This window comes from Carettochelys insculpta, chromosome 3 (assembly GCF_033958435.1).
Source record: "Carettochelys insculpta isolate YL-2023 chromosome 3, ASM3395843v1, whole genome shotgun sequence".
NCBI classification, from domain to species: domain Eukaryota; kingdom Metazoa; phylum Chordata; order Testudines; family Carettochelyidae; genus Carettochelys; species Carettochelys insculpta.
In genome coordinates this window covers 79,641,296-79,662,676 of record NC_134139.1, presented here as the reverse complement: position 1 = coordinate 79,662,676, position 21,381 = coordinate 79,641,296, and the positions used below count along the sequence as shown (strand labels likewise).

General features: G+C 40.5%; 2 protein-coding genes across 3 annotated transcripts in view; one reads left to right on the top strand and one right to left on the bottom strand.

The window, feature by feature from the left end:
- FAM89A (family with sequence similarity 89 member A) overlaps positions 1-20,433 on the top strand; it is a 34,858-nt gene extending 14,425 nt beyond the window's left edge. Inside the window, exon 3 of the transcript XR_012644983.1 lies at positions 19,076-20,433. The gene's annotated coding sequence lies outside the window, so the exon portion shown is untranslated. The remainder of the gene's footprint in view (positions 1-19,075) is intronic.
- ARV1 (ARV1 fatty acid homeostasis modulator) lies at positions 5,104-21,340 on the bottom strand. Of its 2 annotated transcripts, XM_074990197.1 has the most exons (6): positions 21,236-21,320; positions 18,223-18,329; positions 15,397-15,516; positions 10,350-10,503; positions 7,228-7,452; positions 5,104-6,026 (listed from the first exon to the last, which is right to left on the bottom strand). In XM_074990197.1, exons 2-6 carry the CDS (start codon positions 18,244-18,246, stop codon positions 5,920-5,922), a joined length of 630 nt encoding a protein of 209 aa, XP_074846298.1. In that variant the 5' UTR covers positions 18,247-18,329; positions 21,236-21,320; the 3' UTR covers positions 5,104-5,919. The 2 variants fall into 2 exon arrangements, with proteins under 2 accessions (XP_074846298.1, XP_074846297.1); XM_074990196.1 differs by lacking the exon at positions 18,223-18,329 and having other exon boundaries at positions 21,236-21,340.
- Positions 21,341-21,381: the final 41 nt, after the last annotated feature.

Here is a 21,381-nt window from a genome sequence, read left to right as displayed (position 1 = left end):
GTTCTCGTCTGGCTATGGTCTGAAGAAGTGGGTCTGTTCCACGAAAGCTCACCTAATAAATTATTTTGTTAGTCTTTAAAGTGCTACTTGACTGCTTTTTTGTTTTGATAGTCACGCTGCCATGTCTCATAACCGGAGAAACTGACTGGGAGCCTGTATCTGATTGGCAGCAACAGATCCCAGCACCCAATCAAGTCAAAACAAAGCAATTCCTCTTCAAGAGAACAGGCAGCCGAAGAATTCATAATCTAGGTTCCAGTGTTCAGAAACAGTTGTTTAGAAGAGGACAGGCGAGCTAGTATTTCTTAATACAACTGACTGAAATTACAGCTGTCTCATCGTCTTCCCACCTTTTATTATTCTCTGTGCTGAGAAGGCTCCATATATAAAGACTTCCTGTTTTGCTGTGCTCTGATGGGATGTAGTAGTGAAACGTGTCTTGGAAGCCTTCTACAAATCAGCTCCTGCAGCTGAGTTGATTGATATCACTGTGTTGGTATTTGCAATGATGGAGACCAAACAATGAGAGGAAGTCTGGCAACACCCATTTTTACACAGTTTAAATTGGTACAGTCCCTACTGTGGATGCAAGTTTACCAGAAAGATATTTTAACCAGTATAGCTTGTTTGCCTTTCTGTGCAGGCCTAGATAGATATACCATACTGAGTATCTTTTTACTGATGTAACTATCTCCACAGTGGGGAAAGAGTTATTTGTAGAAAAGCCTAAAAATACAGATGCTGTTCAACTTGGATTACACCCCAAGTTATTTGCATATGTTTAATTCACAAGGAAGCTTTTGCTGAAAAGACGATGCCAGTGGAAATGAGGTACTTGACAAGGCTGTTGATGATATGAACTTTAATAGATCCAACCCTTTGCTTCTCTTGAGGGGCAGAAGGTGACGGGGTGTTCAGCTCATGAAGGTTGTAACTCACTCGCCTTCTCACATTAAGTGGAAGGGAAGTCCCAGTGGGGAAAAGGTTGAGAACCACTGTGCTAGAAAACATTATAGTCACTTCTCATGCTCTTTATCCTCCACATTCCCAGGCATTTTTCCTAATATGGTGTTGCTACTGGTTCCTTGCTATTCTCAATCCCTTTTGTACCTCATTCAATATTAATATAAATTTCCACTCCACTTAGTTGTGATCGTTTTATTGTAGCTTAGATTTTAACATTGCTCTTTGTATTATTTGAGCATGTTGCTGATTTAAAAAATTAACACAAGCCACAGCAGGCTTCATGAGGTCACTTTTTTCCCTTTAAATTGTATTGTTCCAGTAGACCTCCTAATTGATAGAGACAAATGCTGTCTAACATGCCTGGGACTTTATAAGTTATCTGTCTGATTATTAGAACCAATGCCTTAAAGAACATAGGATAAATGCATTTATAGCAGACTAGTCTGAAGAGGCAGCAGGCAACGAATACAGTACACACAGAAAGAGCACTATGAAGGTGGTAACTATTGTGGCCTAGAACTGAAGTGGAATACTAACTCTGGAAAAACTGCTACTGAGGGGTTTTGTTTACTACTTTTTTAAATGCAGATGACATCACAGATTAGCATTTGATATTGGAGTAATTGTTCACAAGAAGACTTGTTGAAATGTTACTGGATCCACTGATTGGGAAAATAAAATTTGATACCAACTTTAAAAAAAAAAGTTATTTTAAGCTTAATAAGTAAACCCCCATAGTAGCAACTAAAGGGGAGAGCTCTGTTCTAAGAGTTGTTTAACTTCACCCACCATTTTCCAAACTAATTTCACACTTATTTGGAATAGGGCACTTAAACTCACATTAACAAAAGCTGAGTTTGCCGTCTGCATTGTAAGGAGTCTTCAGCTACCTCTGCTATACAACTGTACATTAGGAAGAGTCAAAGTCAATCCTTCACATAACACAACTAAGGAGGATTCTTTAGACATGCCATCCTAAACAATTTCATCTTCTCAGGTTCCTGGCTTGTCAGCTTTAATTATTATAGTTAATAGCACTTACCAACTGTCATCCTGAAGCTAAGGACCCACCAACTTATTCTTTTTGCCTTCAGCCTGACAACCATTTAATCCTCTCATTACTCCTGTAAGGCAGGTATTGCTGACCTCATTTAAAGATGACTAGCAATAAATGAGTTGGCCAAGACCAGAGAAGGTATCAGTCAGATCTGGGAAGAGAATTCTGAAGGCCTTCTTTCCCATTCCTTGGCTCAATTAAACCAATTTTCTCTTGCAATAGGTTATGTGCAACAATCTTATTAGCTAAGAATTGACTGAGTTCTAGCCCAGGCCTGATGAAAGTTTATCTAATTTTAGGAATTTCTGCTAAATCTTACCCAGAAAAAGAAAAACATCTTATCTTTTAATGAGCAACAGTGAAAACGTTGAGCATAGCACACATTCCCCAAACTTGCTGCTGTTTTCTAGAGAGCCCAAAGTGCTTTAGACCTTTATTTAATGCTACCTTTTTCGTTCCTCCTCCTAGTCACCCCCAATGTACTATCACTAGAAAGGCTGAAAATGTTGGTACAGTATTTTAAAATCATGAGAGAAAAAACACAAGTCAGGTTAGTAACCTTCTTGCAAAATCCTCTTTACCATGTTTGTGGCATGCTCCTATTTCCAATTAACGCAATGATAAAATGCCTGTTATCTCTCTTGCAAAGCAGCAGCCTCATACGGCTAGAACAGCAGTGTCCAATAAGAATTCAAAGATCACCACACTTGGGGTTGTTGCCCTGCCATATTTGCCACAGCCCTCACACTCCCCCAGACCCAGTCACTCTCCAGCTTCCCCACCCCCTCTGTACTAAATCAATGCCGGTGACTCACCAGAGCCGCTGCTGCCAAAGAGGCTAGAGCAGCTACCCACTGGGGCCACCGGAGCGGCCAGAGCTGTCACTGCTGGGGCTGCCAGAATGGCTGGAGCTGCCACCACTGCAAGTGTGGCTGGCATGGGCACATGCATAGAGTGGGTGGATGGCACTCCTCATGTGGGGCTCTAGAAGGAGCCGCATTTAAAGGCTCTGAGAGATGCATGCAGCTCCGGAGCTGGAATTTCCACTCCATGGCATCCTGTTCACCACATGCGGTGAACATATATATTGGACCCTGTGGAGCTAGAATCTGTAGACTCATTGAACATAATGGGACTATTTGTGGTAAGCAGACTTTGCACTACTTTGTATAAAACGGACGTCCGTTGTAAAATAACTTGCATTAAACAGTTCTCGTGGTGATTATATAATGTTTACCTTTACTATTCAATTAATCACAAATCCCGTTATTTTATGTACTCTACCACGAGCATTATCACCCCTTATTTTAACTTCTACCAGGCAGAAAAGTTTCATTTAAAAAATTGAATGTGTAAAGGTTTATAGAAAAAAAGTAAAGTGTTAGGCTACCACAGTTTGTATACAATCAACATGTGAGGGCACTTTCCTATTGGACAGTTTTGAAAACTAAAGGAAGTCCCTTTCATTTTGGATCCAGGTGTCACTGTAGTGACTAGCATTGCTTGGTTGGGAAAGCAAAGATGATGTACATCAAAAACATAAGACTTTCTTGGCAGACTATTGCCTTCCTTTTTTGAAAAGCAGCAGAGAAATAGCTGTTCCACTAAGACTAGTTATTTTATTCCCTATTCCAGCCAGTCTAGTAAGACTATGCTAACAAAGTATAGAGCATATGTCTCCGGATTGGCTAGCTGTCTGGCTGAACAGATTTAAAAAAATATTAAAACTAATATTCAAAAATCACATAATACATATGTTAAGTAAAGAGTGTACATCTGAGTATAATATTTCGATTCTGCAAAAATAAATTTTATTTTAAAGTTGTAAAATACATATAGTACATGATCAGCAATAACCCAAATTTAGGTGAATAAGTTTTACTACTAGTGGATGGGAAAGTAAAGGAAAGCCTAACTGACCTCCTTGTGTAAGTCTGCTAATACAGAACATCTTCATTACAATACATTCTCAAAGTGATAGTACTATTTTATCTCAATCTCGAGGGAGACTTCTACAGTTTGAGCCCTAGCCTTCAACATCAACAAATGTTTTTTGCCATCTCTTTCCACCACCTTGTTTCACCAAAATGCCATTTTCCTTAATGTTTGTCCTTTTAATATTTAAAGATGTCCATGTATATAATCATGTAATTAAGCTATGTCCACCTTCAGCTTTTAATCATGACTCATAAAATAACACCTTCAGGCACCTCATCACTTTTTTTTTTTTTTACTGCTCCTCTGTTCCACAAAGTTGACAAAGGTGCTTGGATTTGTGCCTAGTATACAAGATGCAATTACTGAAATTTAACTACTTGTTCCAAGACATGGCTGTAGAGCTAGCTAAATAAAGCTCATGTTGATGGCGTTTCCTACTATCCCACATTATAATTTTTTCTAATTTGCTCTTGAAGAGAAATCCTAAGAACTTCATTGCTTTCCCTGTATTATCTCCTACCAAATACCTGCATCTTGGATGTATTTGGTCTATTTTATTTATTTTTTGCCCACAGGCTATAATGTACCATTAGTTTTTAAGCAAAATTCCATGAACTTTAAGGAGATGCATTTGATGGCCTAATGTGTTAAACATTTTTTCAGAATGCTCTTCTAGTGTATTAAATTCCAGCTATGAGGTAGACTGTGACAGTTTCTTCAACATATAAGAAATTTCAAAATATAACGCAGGCTATTCATCACAGAGGGTTTCATTAATAAGGCTACGTCTACACTAGCCCCAAACTTTGAAATGGCCACACAAATGGCCATTCTGAAGTTTCCTAGTGAAGCACTGAAATGCATATTCAGCACTTCATTAGCACGTGGGCGGCCGCGACACTTCGAAATTGACACGCCTCGCTGCCGCGCGTCTCGTCCAGATGGGGCTCCTTTTCGAAAGGACCCCGCCTACTTCGAAGTCCCCTTATTCTCATGGGAATTCTCCCCTTATTCTCTCATGGGAATAAGGGGACTTCAAAGTAGGCGGGGTCCTTTCGAAAAGGAGCCCCGTCTGGACGAGACGCGCGGCGGCGAGGCGCATCAATTTCGAAGTGCCGCGGCCGCCCGCATGCTAATGAAGCGCTGAATATGCATTTCAGCGCTTCATTAGTAAACTTCGAAATGGTCATTTCGAAGTTTGGGACACATGTAGACATGGGCATTGTGTGTTAGGCAACTCCAAATCAATTTGACCACACAGTTTGCTTGGTGATTGTCGTCCCTTTGAACCTCATTTAATACTGAAGTTAGAATTTTTAAATTAAACCTAAATTGATTTTAAATGAAATAATCAGCAGCCTTTCTTAACAGTTGTTTTAAAAAATGAAGACATTTAGGGTTTTCAAACAAATCCTTAATAACACTGTCACAAATGTTAAACTTTGCAAGATTAATATACAAATAACTTCTTATTTTGGCTCATTCCACAAACATCCAAGAATAAGTTTAGTCTGTCTACTGTAATTTTACTGTACTACAGAAGACTTAATGCTGGTTGTCCTTTTTGTTCTCTATCTATTCATGTCTCTTTTAGAAAGTACCCATTTTGTCTTCCCCCCATCAGTTCTCTCAGTCACTGCTTTCCCCTCTTAAGGAAAACAACTCATCCAGCTCCTTCTGCAAAACACCAAAGCTATAACTGGTGGTAGTGCTGAAACTTTTTAGCACCAATTTTTGTGTTACAGCTGCACCTATGAAATCTGTAACAGTAGTGATGCTCTCATATTTGGTGAGAAAGCAAACAAGTTCAGACTGAAGCTTTTTTAGTATAACACACAGTAGCTGGACTACTGGAGCGTCTCATTTTAAACCTTAGACCTGTTTCCAGCCAATCAATTTTTTTAAAAAAGATCTGCAAAGTAATCCAGGATTTAGCAAATAGACATTGGGCTGCCTTTTCAAACATTCCATCCCATTCTCTGGAAGAAGTAGATTATACCATTTTCCAAAATTAATCCACAGAAGATGGCCAAAAAAGTGAGTTTTTGGCTTGAATTCAAGGTAACTGCAGAATAAAACAGAACACAATGCTCAGTATGTCTTATAATTGCATTACTGAGGAAATAGCTTAAACAGTGTTGGTCAAAACCTCTCTGAAGTCAACAGAAAGTTTGTGTGAGGCTTTAGATCAATATGTATATTTAAGTAAGTCACACAGAAAAGATCTACTTTAAGGCTGTATCTATACATGCCCCCTGTTAATGAGGCAGTATGGAAAATGATAACGAGGCGCTGACATGAATATGCAGTGCCTCATTAGCATAATGGCAGCTGCGCATAATTCAAAAGTGCTGCTTTTGGAATGCACATCACCTGTTTAGACAGGGGCCTTTCAAAAGGACCCCCGACATCAAAAGCCCTGTCTTCCTAAAACCAAATAGGAAGAAGGCGCTTTCAAAGTCAGCAGGTACTTTTGAAAGGCCCTCATCTATATAGGCAGCGTGCATTCTGAACGCAGCACTTTCAAATTATGTGCAGTTGCCATTATGCTAATGAGGCACTGCATATTCATGTTATCACTTCATTAGTATCTTCCAAACTGTCTCATTAACTTGTCTCCTCTGAAAGGAGGGGGCATGTGTAGACCCAGCTTAAGAATCTATGCACAGCTGGGAAGAAAAAAACCTCCTTAAAAGCAAACATAAAATTCTCACTTTCAGTAAAAAAAAAAAAAAAAATTATGAAAATCAAACTAAACATATGTGCATCCATTTTACAAATTTACACAAATTATCAGTGCTTTTTTGGTACAAAAAAGAGGAGCTGTTATTCAGCTGGCTCCTGCCTCCCCATCCCCCACCACAGCCAATCCCATGGCTGGGGCTGTCGTCATGCTGGCACTCAGTACTGGCAAATACTGACACAAAAAAAGCACTAAATAATTAATTCTACTTTCTGTTTTTGCCCAAGTGACCCCTAATGAATTGTCTCAATTTGTAACTGATTTGCACCTACAGAGATAATTACTGAGAGACAAGTTTAAGTTTTCCACACAAACGTTCTGCTTCGTTAATTTTTGACAAAAAGGCCAGTGTCAAAATTTTAGGCTTAAAGCTAATTCAGCAATTCACAAATGAAAGACATTCTTCTACTTAAATTTTTAATGGTTTAAAAAAAATCAATGAGTAGCAATAACTTATGTAACAGCAAGACTCTTTCTTACATTTAACAGACATTATACTTATAAAACAGAAACAGAAAAGTACCTCTAATTGCTTGAGAGTTTGATGTCAGAACAAATACTTTTATGAGTTTGAGGCACAAAGGTGTATAGTCATGTTCCCAAATAACAGCTGGAATCAGCAGAAGTTTTCCATAGCTAGACAACAGCAGGGCTTTCAGAAGAAAGATGAAGTCTGACTTTGTTTTCAGTCTCTCTGGTCTTGCTAGCCAAAGAGTGGTAAAGATGCCAACCAAAAATGCCGTTTGTTCTGCATGAGAAATGTGAGGAAAAACACCATGATGCAACAAATCAAAACTTCTTTAATTAATCTTAGTTAAATGGCAAGTGCCAAATACAACTGATCTTCTATTTAAAAAATTATAATTACTTATGAAACAAACATCCTCTGCTGGTCTCCAGTCCCACCTCACATCTTTATTGAACCTAGCCAAGCCAATTCTAGCAGTAACTCAAACTAGTCTAATCTCATTCAAAAGGATTCAGTCATTTCTATCTATTAGACTATATGACCTAATACATCACAGGAAAATTAATGCACAAACTTTCCTCTGTTTTTGCTGTTCCTTCCTAAACACAGTCTGTCTTTTCAGACATTTTTTACCTGGTAAGCCAATGTCACGTTAGTAACCTTGAAAAGTTAGCAAGAAGGAATCCTTTGGCTCATGGAAGAATGCAAAAGCTCAAGGTGTTACTGAACTACTAATCCTTCCCTACACTAGTAGCATTTGGATTAATTCACCATCAGTGCTGCTTCAGCAATGGTAGTATTGGAGGAAATGCTAGCGAAGCCCAACCTAAGAGGCACCTTAATAAAAGCCTACTCAGAGCAAGATTACATGATACAGCAATATAAACACCAGTCCTCCTTCTACAGCAGTACTTTTTGCTGAGGATATGCACTGGTGATCAACTGCCACTTTTGGTAGCATAGCCACACCTGTAGACTGAAAGTATCAAGCTTCAAAGTTGAGGGAATTCTTACGGTTCTTCTAGTAGATGTGACTGAATTAGACAACAGAACATGGATTTGAATATACAGATTGAACTTCTCTTGTCTGGCCCTTTGGGAGCTGACTGGTGCCAAACGAGAGAATTTGCTGGACCACAGGAGGTCAGTATCGTCTGGCAGCATTACCAATGCTTTCACTGCTTACTGGGCTCTTACAAGATATTTAGGGGTAAATTACAGATAACACCACAGAACACTGAGAAATTTATGGGACAATGGGAAACTTGGCCATGCCCATTAGAAGTGGTCATCTGGCTAACTAAAATCATGCCGGATTACAGATGTTGCTCCATCACAGAGTTCCAGATTAGAGAGGTTCAACCTATAGTTTAAAAGTAGTTTACTTTTTATTTTTTTCCCTTCTGTTTTTTCAGATGCTCATTTACAAGCTTGGAAATATCTCTTCCCTACATACCAGGTTTGTCATTGTTCAATTTGGCAAATGTTTTTAAAAATTTCTTGGCGTAAGGTTTGAAAGTCAACATTTTCTTCCCTATTTACTGTTTCTTTTCATAAGCATTATCTTCAGTATCACCTCAACTCTAGGACTAAGATTTGTAGTGAACCAACATGTAAAGAATTTATGTTTCCAGTTGCTAATTGCCTCTAAAGGAAAAAAAATAGCAGTTGCCTAATCACAAGAAGTGGTTTAAGTTTTCTTTCCTTTCTCAACTGCATATAAAACAAACTACCTATAGAGAATCTATACAACATTTCTCAAAGTTTCCTAACATCTTTATAATAGGACAAATGAGAAACCTGAATTACCAATTAAACTGATATTTAGAAGTATATTTTGTAATGACATGGTTTCAACATAGAATCATAGAACACTAGGACTGGAAGGGACCTCGAGAGGCCATCGAGTCCAGCCCCCTGCCCCAATGGCAGGACCAAGTACTATCTAAACCATCCCTGACAGACATCTATCTAACCTGTTCTTAAATATCTCCAGTGATGGAGATTCCACAACCTCCCTTGGCAATTTATTCCACTGTTTGACCGCCCTAACAGTTAGGAACTTTTTCCTAATGTTCAACCTAAACCTCCCTTGCTGCAGTTTAAGCCCGTTGCCTCTTGTTCTATCCTCAGAGGCCAAGAAGAACAAGTTTTCTCCTTCCTCCTTATGACTCCCTTTTAGATACCTGAAGACCACTATCATGTTTCCCCTCAATCTTCTCTTTTCCAAACGAAACAAGCCCAATTCTTTCAACCTTTTTTCATAGGTCACATTCTCTAGACCTTTACTCATTCTTGTCGCTCTTCTCTGGACCCTCTCTAATTTCTCCACATCTTTCTTGAACTGCGGTGCCCAGAACTGGACACGGTACTCCAGCTGAGGCCTAACCAGCGCAGAGTAGAGCAGAAGAATGACTTCTCGTGTCTTGTTCACAACACACCTGTTTATGCATCCCAGAATCATGTTTGCTTTTTTTGCAACAGCATCACACTGTTGACTCATATTTAGCTTGTGGTCCACTATAATCCCTAGATCTCTTTCTGCTGTAGTCATTCCTAGACAGTCTCTCCCCATTCTGTATGTGTGAAACTGATTGTTCCTTCCTAAGTGGAGCACTTTGTTCTTTCCTAAGTGGAACATGTGGAATGGCAACTGGGATTAATATGTTATAGTAGACAACTTAAACTAAGACACAAAGCAAATGGCCAAACATGTTCATTAACTGATGCTTGAAACAATTCTATCTTACATAAAAGGCAGTATGTTGCTAATATCCTAGATTTCAGGTTTTGGAATAAGGCATTACCCCTTGTAAACAATACCATTTAAATGAATTCCTTTTCAGACCTAACATTCTGAAATACTGCCATCTTTTGTCGTTTTGATATTTAATGATGATCAATGTAGGCACAGTATTTGCCATGTGCATTGACTTTAAAAAAGGCAGGAAAAAGACTATGAATAAATGAAGTAATTTATGCAGTGCTGCTTTTTCTCTGATGATGACAGAAATGTTTTAAGACTATCTATACACAGAGCTGCCTGAGAGATCACTCAGCCATCTCTGGGGTGGACTATGACATTCATTCTGTACTAGCAAATTCTTCAGTGTATTCACTTTTAAGAATTAGTATGAGATCATTTGATAGTGAAAAGATGTAATCATAGTTCTCACCTAAAGAAGCAATTCCAAACATTTTGTAAAAATCCCACTCTCTGGCATATCTGATTAAGTCATCAGGGTCTGTGTCTTGGCTTGAATCCTGTAGTTGTAGCCACCTGAGATAAGCTTCACAAAGCAAACAAAATATGCAAAGCTTCCCATGAATCTGATGTGAAAGAATGTTGACAGGGTCAATATTAAGTATTTTTTTAATTCATGGTCATTTCTTCGCATCTCTAGGCACACAAGTGATGTAGCTCTGTTACTTAAGTACAGAAACAAATGACTTTTGTTCAGTTCTATCACATTAGCACAATTTTTAATAACAATTAATTGCTTTAACATATTAGCCCAATTGCAGAGTTTAGGTTTGGCAAGTCACGGGAGCCGCTCCGGGCAGAAAGAAAGCATAAAATCATGGTATGAGAGCATGTTTGGATGGGAAGAAGAAGGAAAAGGGCTCAATATTAGCATAAACAGTCTCAAAGAGTTTAAAGTACCATATGACTGAAAAACATGATTAAAAAAATGGCATAAACAAAGGTGAGACAAAAATTAGTGCATCTTCATATCTAATGTGCCTGATTAATAAATAAATACAGTGTGCTTCGAACACTGGCAGTAAGAGAACTTAAATCACGGACTGAAAATCCTAGTTGTTTTCGGGTATGTGTACAATCCCCAATAGAAATTTCTGCAGCTGGAATTTACTTTGCTTAGGTCTTTTGACACACAAGCTACACTATGCATTTCACTCTTTCATAGTTGTATATGTTGACATGAGAGTTGTATATGCTGACATGAGTAAAATCTTATTTTTGTCCAAAGAGTGAGCATACATGATTTGAAGTACATACGAGGACCAGAGCTGTTGAAAGAAAATAAGTGATATGCCTGTGGTCAGTTATCTTAGAAGAGCCACACTTTAAGATGCTCCCCCAGAAGCCTTTGCTTAATGCACTATCACAACAAAATGCAATTCAGAGGGTTTCTAAACTTTACATGTGTAAAAGCAAAGAGAGATTGTGGGGCTGATGAGATTTAGATGAGATATACCACAGTTTGAACTCTAAAGAACTTGAAATTACTGTTGCAGCTGAATGAGAAAATTCTAGGAAACTACAACATCAGACGACAAGTGTGAGATCCTTGGGGCAGGGATCACATTTTCTTATTTCTACGTACAATGACTAATGCAACATTAATCATTTTACACAATTCCAAATAAAGTCACTCTTTGCTAAGCAGTAGAAAAATTTGGGGCCTAGTGATTCTGTCTCCCAATTAGAGCCTAAATCAATGATATAGAGTCAGATTTTTTTAGTGTGGTTAGTTTTTTTTTTTATGAGATGTACGTGAGTTCTACTTTCCTGGCATAAATGTCAACAGACAAATTGCTCTTAAGCCTGGTCTGTACACTGAGTTGTGCCATTGTAATTAAAGTGTGATAAACTGGTGCAACTTGGGTTTGGGTTCTCTCATATCACTTTAAAACTGGTTATATAATTTTATAGGTGCAAGAAAAAGTGGTACAAGCCAGGTTTAAGCCACACATGAATCCACAGAAGTTGCACAAGTTTAGGATTACCATCTGAAAAAGAGGACACCCCTGAGAGGGAGTGTGTCTATCAAACAAATTGTATTAGCGTGCTGTGTTATACATAGTATATTAATACAATGTGACTTAGTAGATATTGATACAGATACACTCCACACACCCTCTCAGGGAGGGTCGCCATATTTGGGTTACAAGATTTGGCCTTTTTGGTAAGTTTAATTAAACCAATTTAAGCTTCAGAAGGGTATCACTATTACAGTTTGTATATGGACAAGCCCTTCATAGGAAGCTCTTGTGAGATGTGTCTGTCCTGTCCCCAGAAGCCCCAAGTATTTTGCCCCTCTCAGAAAGTCTTATTGCTTAAATCTGTGCTAGCCACATTATTCTGAAAACGTAGCCATAACTAGCCAAATAGTCACATATGGCTACTGCGTTGGACACCATGGGCTTAAAATCCAAAAACAACAAGCAATCCCGTGGCACCTTAGAAACTAACAAATTTATTAGGTCATGAGCTTTTATGAGTAAAACCACTAGTGTCCTTTTCAACCCGCAGCTCCAGCACTATGCACGTGAGAAATCACTAGTCTTCAAGTGTTCAACCAAGACCGTGTGGCCTAGAAAGATGAACCTAAGGGTACGTCTTCACTACTTGGAAGATTGACCACGTCAGGGTCGATCTTCCATGGTTTGATTTCCTGTGCCTAGTGGGGACATGTGAAATTGAATTATCGCATGGTTTCCCAAACTGGGAGGCATGCAGAAATTCCAGGGGGTGGAGGGGCGTGAGGCAACCCAGCCCTACTCCCATCATTCTCTGCACCTGAAGAAAGATCCAGGCTTTGCTTCTGACTCTCAGCCCCTCCCATTTGCCACGGGTGACCTGGCGCAGCCACTATAAAAAGTGGGCAGCTGGCAAAGACCCACGTGGAGCTGTGTGCCTTCTGCAAATGAGAGTGAGTGTGGGTTGGAGGATGGGGTTAGATGGGGGAGGGGGTGTGCCTGGCTTTATAGGAAGGCTGGGGAGGGGCTTGGGTGGGAGGCTTGCAGGGCTTGGGCGGGTGGCCAGTTTGCCAGACTCGTGGGGCTCAGGTGACTGCCCCAGCAGAGCAGGGCTTGGGCCGCTGTGGCTGGTGGCTGGCCCCGGCAGCATGGGGCTCAGGCAGCTTGGGATGACGGGTGGGCGGCTGGCCCTGGCAGCCTGGGGCTGGGTGGGTGGCTTGGGAGGCTGGCCCCACTGGCTGGCGGGCGAGCAGGTGCTCAGGTGGGCAGCTCTGGCAGTACAGGTCGCAGGTGAACAGGTGGCTGGTGTGGGCAGCTCTGGAGGCTGGCATGGGGCTCAGGCAGCTGGCCAGCTTATTATTATGTTTATTTTTAATTTTAAACAACATTTTTATATCAAGCTTTTGTGTTTATTTTAAATTACGAATTGAATTTTTTGTTAAAGAGGGGTTGGATGATGGTAAAGGTGAGGGGGTGAGGGTGTCTCAAAAATCAAAAGGGGGGCGTGATGCTGAAAAGTTTGGGAACCACTGAATTATCAGGTTGATAACCCCCGTATTCCTCAATCTTGTGGGGAGTAAGGGAGGTCGGTGGGAAACTCTCTCCTGTCGACCTCTCTCAGTGGAGACACGTACACAATTGCTGTAGCTGGAATTGTGCATCTACAATCGACTTTAAGGTCTCATGTAGACCTGGCCTAAGAGATTGATTTTCCTTTTATGCCGCTGCTTGGCAGCACAAAGAGCTTGTCTACACAAACTGACAGCGTGCATTAGAGAGGTTTGATCACTTGATTGACTGTTGTGTTCATTCCCTCTCAGAGCTGCAACTAGGTATTTTTGCACCTGGGGCAAAATGTTATTTAGGTGCTCCAACTACTCCAAATTAAAAAAATATCTCTAGTTTACTCATTTTTATTCATCTTTATGTCAAAAAAAACTACAACGTTATTAATTAGTATAGTAATATAACAAAAATATATTTTCTATAGTATTAGGAACATATTTTACAGATAAGAACCACATTTTGTTATTTTTAATTAACGATAATATAAAGGAGCATATAATAAATGACAAAATAATTCTAATAATTATTATAAAGTTACTTTACATGCCTTTAGTGACATAAATTTATCATAAACTGAGCTTTAAAAAATAAAATAATGAGGTTTAGGAACCTCCAGAGATCTTATTTCCCCTGTAAGAGCAGACACCAAACTACCAAAAGGCTGGCCCTATGCACATGGAGGCAGCAGAAGCATGGGACTCAGCAGTCCCCACCTCCTGGAGCAGGGGGCAGAACCCTGCAGCATGGCTGGTGGGTGGGGGGGGGAGGTTAACCCCTTAGCTTCCAGAGGCTGTTTGCCCAGGCCAGGGGCCAGCATAGACAATCTGGGGGGGAGGGGCTTTGCAACTTATCAAAGCTCTCACCAGGTGAGAGCCCTGCTTGCCCCACCCTTGTTAGGGTGCTGTTTCTGGTGAAGCACTCGTGATTGGCCCTTATCAGAATATAGGATATTGGGCTAGGTGGACCATTGGTCTGACTCAGTATGGCCATTCTTACATTAAGTGTTGTGCATTAACTGGCCCACGTAGGCCCTACTATCAGGCACTAAAAATGTTAGTGGAAACTTTCAGTGCATACCAGCAAGTTTTACACAAGCCAGTTAGTGTCCAACACTTTGGTACGCTTTAAAATTAACACCCCTTCTGTATGCATTATCTCACTGTGTAGACATGCATAGGAACTTCAGAGTTTCAAATGCCAGACATACAGAAGTTCTTCAATCTACACAATGCTTTGAACAGTTCTCTGGGTCCACTCATTGCATGGCAGCATGAGGTCTTTAGTTTCATCCTCAGTGCTTATAGATCAGTGATTCCTACCATGCAAGCCATTATGATATTTTATCATAATTGTTTTAACTTGTCTTACTACAATAGACAGAGCATGTGAGAGAGAGCAATGCTAGCTTTTACTACTATAGTAATGTTATATGGTATACTGCATTACTTCTGAATTGTAGAGGAGGATTGCTGGTAGTGTTTGTAGTAAGCAATTTGTAGCAGAAGCACACATCTTCCAAGGGCTCTGGTCAAAAAATTGACTGCAGAAATATGGCCCCTTTGTGTTCAATAGTTCTGCTCACTGTGTATATTCTAAATCACATATTCTCACTTTTCTGACAAAAAAATATTTTTTTCTACTGTAAGCAATATATTTAATATAACAGCTGTGTTTACTAACGCTACCTGGATGGTAGTTCTTCAGGAACAGCTACAGAGTTTGGTATTCCACCTACTTTGTTTATAGCATTAGACCCTTAATTTGGGCTGAGAAAAAACAGTTGAACTTTCTAGGATTTGTCCTGGGGCTGGAGAAGGAAAATAAACCCTTAGGACAACTACTAACTCTTGTTTCCACTGTAATTATTTTTCACTCATCAGAGTCTCACACATCTTCTACAAAGCCAAAGTGGAGGAAAACCTAGCAACTTACATTTATCTGTGTATTGAAAAGAATATGCCTGTAAGCCTGTGATTTGCATAGGATGGCATTTATCAAGATGATAACAGGATCATACTCAATGTACTTGTCCACAGGTTTCTGGCAGGATTTCTGAAATTAACAAAATAACCAGGCAGTAAGAACAAGCAAAGAAGCATTTACTAAATAAACAAGAGTTTATTTTAAAAATGTGATTTGTTTAGCACAGCATCACTATAGTGGCATCAAAGTATTTCTAAAGTTATGTCAGGATTTCTGCAATGAAGCCTCCCTTTGTAACAGATTTTAGTTAACGCAAACAAGTTTGCTCTTTTTTAATCTTAGTATTCAAGCTTTCAGTTGGTTTTCCCACCCCCAACCAAATAAAACACATTAGCTATTTGTATATGTTTTAAAATAAACCTCTAATCAATATATCTGTAAAACAAATTACACTAGGGATGTTAATGGTTAACCAGTAAGCCTGGGAGGCTGGGGGTGCCTAGAAAGGCTACGTGCAAGGGGACACTCCAGCCCAGGTCCAGCATCTCTAGTCCCTGGTAGGCCCTGGGGAAGTGGAGTGGGGAGGGCAGCAGCTGGATAGGCCGCTCCAGCCTGGTTAACCAAAAAAGCAGGATTTTACATCCCTAAATTTCGCCTGGCTGTGCTACATGGAATTTTATGTCATCTTAGACAGAGGCAACTGAATGCCTTCAAACACCTAAGAAATACACCAGCCACCTGCTAAATCTTATTATTTGCATATGGCTGATTCATATTTCCATTTTTTTAAAAAAAACCTAACCTTTTATTGCAATAATTTCTCTTATATAATGAAAGAGGGGTCAGAATACAAAGCTAACGACAAAGCTGAGGAAAAGAACCCTTTCCCTTGCTGTACAATCCTTTCATAATAGTAAGTGGCCAGAAATTGCAATGCACATAATATTTGGATTACTGAAGAATCTCCCAATTGAGTTTTGATTTAAATGTCTGGATGGACAGCATGGCATTGAAGGATTTGACACTTTCTCCATTAGCCCTTCCCTCTTTCAACAGCAGATATTTCTTTTCATTCCTCCTTCATTTTATTAATTTCCAGTCACATTTTTAAACATACCAGGCTTGACAGTTGTGAGACAATGGAAGTATGCAAACCTCAAAGACTATTATACTGATTTGTAGCAGACACTATGGACACATAGCATATTCAGTCTACTACATCAAGGAGCAGTGCATCGTAATAAATAATAAATACCGCCCAGCTCTTATAAGTACAGTTCATCAGTAGATTGTGAAATGCTTTGAGAATTAATACTCTCGGAAGGGTAGCTGTGTTAGCCTGTAGCTTCACAGACAAGCAATCCTGTGGCACCTTAGAGACTAACAAATATGTTAACCGGTAAACCTCACCCTAAACGGATGAGGTCTGGCTCTGGTTAGCCAGTGGGGACTGCAGGAGCCCTACCCATCACGGGCAGGGAACTGCTACAGACCCACAGGGTCTGCAGCAGGTGGAAAGCGCCCCAGTGCAGATGAAGCAGCCCTGGTCCATGGTGTCCCAAGGTGCTCCAGCCTGGCTTATGTATCCCTAGTCTGTGGTGGCCCAGGGAGCACTGCGGGTGGAGGGCAGCAGGGGTCACTCACCCCTTACCCCCTTTAATTGGTTAACCAGTTGAACTCAACATTTAACTAATTACATCCCCACTCTCAGCCCTGCAGAAAGTGATGGCTAGAAGTCTGAGACCTGAGGAGGGAAAGTCTCTATTTAAGCAGACTAGGAAGATGTCAGAGTTGCAGTTACCCTGGAATGGTGATACTAGGTACAGGAGTCTGTAATGAGGTCCTAGCTGTGCTCCATTGGGAACTGGTACAAGGAGTGATGCCTTCAGAAATGCTCAGTCTATCAGAATGTGGCATATCACAAATTATAACAGCCAAAGGCTCCTAATTAAACAGATCTCCCTGAAATATGCGAGAGATTCTTAGTGTTCCAAGTTAGTTTACCAACATTTTTAATCCTGTTATTGTTGGAGAGTTTAAGAATCCCAAACCAGTTAATTAAATTCACCAGAAACCTGATTCCATCAGTACTGAAGCCATCACCTGGAGCATCGAGTCATAAGGCTTTGGTTTAGAGGTTTGGTACCCCATCTCCCACCCATATATTATGGCCAGGTTGTAATGGAACTACATTTATATCAGCAGAGATGATGTTACATGGATTTATGTAGCAGCAGAGTTAAAGATACTGGATTAAAAAATGCACTCAGTTAAGCAGCAGTGGGATAGGTTTGAAATTAAAGTCAGAGAACTGGAAGAAAAGATACACTTAATTGAAGAATGTAATGACAATTTAGAAGAGTGTGATATCTACTACAGGTGTCTTGTGGTGTAGAACAAGTCACTTATAAAGAACCATATGGAGATGTGTTTACAGAAACTCAGGACAGTCAGAAACAAAAGGAACTCATGTTTCATCACAAGGAAACGATGTAGATGCTTCATGGAGCGACATGCAAGGCATTCTTATGTTTGCATTAAAGCACAAAATTGGAGAGCACGGATGTGTAAGTGGAAATCGAGGAGAGACATCTCTATGTGGAGCCAACTAAGCAGAGGAAGATGACAGAATCAAAAGAATAGAACGTGCAGAAAGACTACACTGAAGAAGATAAACTAAGCAAATGCCTTTGTCAAGAAGACAGTGTGCAGTTAGTGAATGATCTGCATGCAGTTTAGAAATACCAGACCACCCCATCTTACTCAGTCTGGGGACACAGACATTCTGACAGGGATTCCTGTGAACACATAGATGTAAATAGCCATTTTGATTACAGCTGTGGTATTTCTACTTTGCATGTTTATGGTTTCCAGAAGCTGCAAAGTGTATGAAACAGTTAATGTAGCATCATGGCGAGTTCTAGCCTGTCATCACCAACATCCTATACACGGAACACAAAAGAAAGAGGATTAGTAGGAACAAAAGCTTGTCACATCACAAAACTATGACTGGGTGTGTTGACAAATTAAATAGCCTGCACTGCTGAAATATATAAATTAGTTATCTTTCCTCAGCCATTTAGAAGAGATAATTTGCACTGAGAAAAAGGGGAACTGATTATTTTTAAATTAAACCATTTGAGTCGTAGATTGTATTCAAGTTAAATTCTCTGCCTTTATCCTGTCAGTTGCCCACTTCATAGTAGGGAAATACTTTTATTACGACATAATTCTATTGAATTATGTAAATGAAAATGAGAACATAATCTATTTTATTTTCAATATTGCTTTTGGACTCCTGTCTGCATCTCTGCCCCAGCTCCACCACATGAATATTTAACTTGCAGCTCAATTTCTCCTTCCTTGCTGCTAACAAAAAACAAAGGGGGCTTTCTAATTAAATTTTAACCGCAGAAAAGCTCATTGCAGATTTAAGTATCCATTGCTCAATTAATCCAGCTGTTTTATTGCACAGTGTGAGGGAGACTGCCTTGAATTGCTTATAGGGTGTCACCTAGGATTTGTGATTTTTAACTCCACTGAAGCTCTCCTTGAAATGTGGCTAGTGTTTCCCTATCTCCTGTTTCCTTCCATCAGCGAGATTTGTTGCCCAGCAACTTGAAATTCTCTCTCTCTCAGCTTTTGGGCATTGTCAAACCTTGAACATTTCCCTTTGCTTTCTTTGCAGTGTGTCTCCAGGAGTGGGAAGCACGATCACCCTTTGATGATAGACACCCAGGATAGAGAATGTATGATTTCCTTTATCTTCCCAGGGGCACTGAAGCAAGAAGATTTCTATTTTTTAAAAAATAGCAATGGATACCCAATATGTAGTATCTGGTGAATATCTGTCCATATTCCCTTCTAGTAGATTTCATTAATAAAGACAACTTCTTTGCTCTGACGTTGTGAACGATGATGCTTAATGGAAGGAAGACTATGTCTTGAATTTGCTTTGTTACTAAATTTTGTGACAGTTTTGTGGACTATCTGTCTGAACTAAAAATATACTGCTGGGTCTCATCCAAGAAGACCCCCAGCTTCAAAAGTTAATTTTTTTTAGACATTATAACAATAAGTCTGCTTTAATGGATAGAAAGTATGATGACAGCTGCCATAGGGATACTCAAGTAAGTTCTTTTAAGGACCAGAAAACAAGAGTGATAGAGGCACATTTGGTACCCCATCTTCCATTGGTACCCCATCTACTTTGGTACTTCCATTTCAAAACCAAAATTCCAAGTCTTTAATACAATTCTGCAAGTGACTCTTTTCACCCATTAGTAGAAATATTCATAAACGAGCCACTGGCAACAGGAACACATGTACATGCTACCAAAAATTGAAAGCTATAAATAAAGAAAAGTCTAAAACAGTTCATAAAACAAAAGGGCTACTTCAACCTTTAACTATGAAGTCAGTAAAAACATTTGGGAGAGGAAATGAAAATGCCAGTGGAATACACCGGATAAATGAGATGTTTGGAGGCAAAGTGACAGAAAAAAAGGCTAAATAGTAATAATAAAAAAGGAAATGCTCATTAAATAGTTGCTGCTAGGTATGCACAGCTTCTAACAGACATTAAAGACTAGGGTAAAAAGGAGTAATTACAGAAGTTCTCTGATGCACATAAAAGTGAGCCCCACTCTGCTATTGACACAAGCTGTCTTCCAATCTCATTCAAGGCAGTACTACAGTGTAATCTTCAGGTCTGGGTTTTAAAGCATGTGAAGCCCAGATGAGAGATGGGTCCATTGTGCAGGATAGTCCTGAACTGATTATAAGAACATGAAGTCTGGTGGTCTGAGAACACTCTGAACTAAGCTCGACTCAGCAATTAGGACAAGTCTACTGGAACCTGCTCCTCGAAAATATGTTACTATAAATAACTTCAGAGTGTAAGTTTGTAGCTTCCCAAAAAAAGGCAGTCCGTAGCACCTTGAAGATGAACAATTTTATTTTTTAGATCTTACACACAAAAGCTCATTACCTAATAAAAAACTTGTTACTCTTTAAACAAGAGGTGCTGCAGGACAGCTTGTTTACTATAAGACTGCCACTGACCACCAAAATGGAAGAGAAGCAGAGATCCATTCCAAACACAGGGCCTGACTGCTGTGGGGGGAGGAGGGGAAGGCTACACGTGGAAGAGTAAATAACCAGAACATAACAGGGAGATAGCTGTGTTAGTCTAAATACTACCAACACCAAAAAGCAGTCCAGTAGTACTTTATAGGATTAACAAAATAATTTATTACGTGGTGAGCTTTCATGGGACAGACCTATGTGAAGAAGTGGTCTGGTCTTGGTCTGAAGAAGTGGGTCTGTCCCAGCAAAGCTCACCACCTAATAAATTATTTTGTTAGTCTTTAAAGTGCTACTGGACTGCTTTTTGGTTTTGACAGAACATAAACAGCAACATTTAGACACAAGGGACTGGTGAATTTGGGAGAAGGAAAGATTAAACCAAGGTGGGGCCAAGAATAAGCACATGGCGCAGCCTGCTGGAGGGCGGAGCACCTGTAGGACTGAGCCTACAGTAAAGGCCCAGAAGAAGGGACGGGAAGGAGGAAGACGGGAGTTTCGGATTCTCCGGTGCAGGGTGATCCCCGCCACGGAGCCGCTCGCAGGACGGCTACCCGGGCGCTAGTTATGCTGCCGTACGGGTCTCTGTGTGCAAATGCAGAAAACAGAGGGGCCGGCCGGTGAACTCCTCCGCCCCCGCCCCCGCCCCCGCACACCGCGGGAGAGCGCCAAGCGCCGAGGCCTCCGGCCCACCGCACAGGGACATGCAGGGCCTGAGCCCGGCCCCCATCACCACCGCACCGCCCCGGCCCGGCCCACTCACGCAGATGGCGATGCGCAGCACCCCGCGCTGATAGTCCCTGTAAAGCTCAGGAGCCCCCCGGTTGCACTCGACGCACCTGTAGCCGCCAGGCGCCCCCATCCCTCGCGAGCGGCCGTTGCCAGGCACCCCTCCCCCGCCCCGTCCGC

Coding starts and splice junctions, on each gene's coding strand:
- ARV1 (XM_074990196.1), bottom strand. CDS start 21,334: ATGGGGGCGCCTGGCGGCTACAGGTGCGTCGAGTGCAACCGGGGGGCT. Junction 15,517..21,235: donor TGCTGCGCATCGCCATCTGC/GTGAGTGGGCCG, acceptor TGTTAATTTCAG/AAATCCTGCCAGAAACCTGT. Junction 6,027..7,227: donor AAACTCTCAAGCAATTAGAG/GTACTTTTCTGT, acceptor TTTATTCTGCAG/TTACCTTGAATTCAAGCCAA.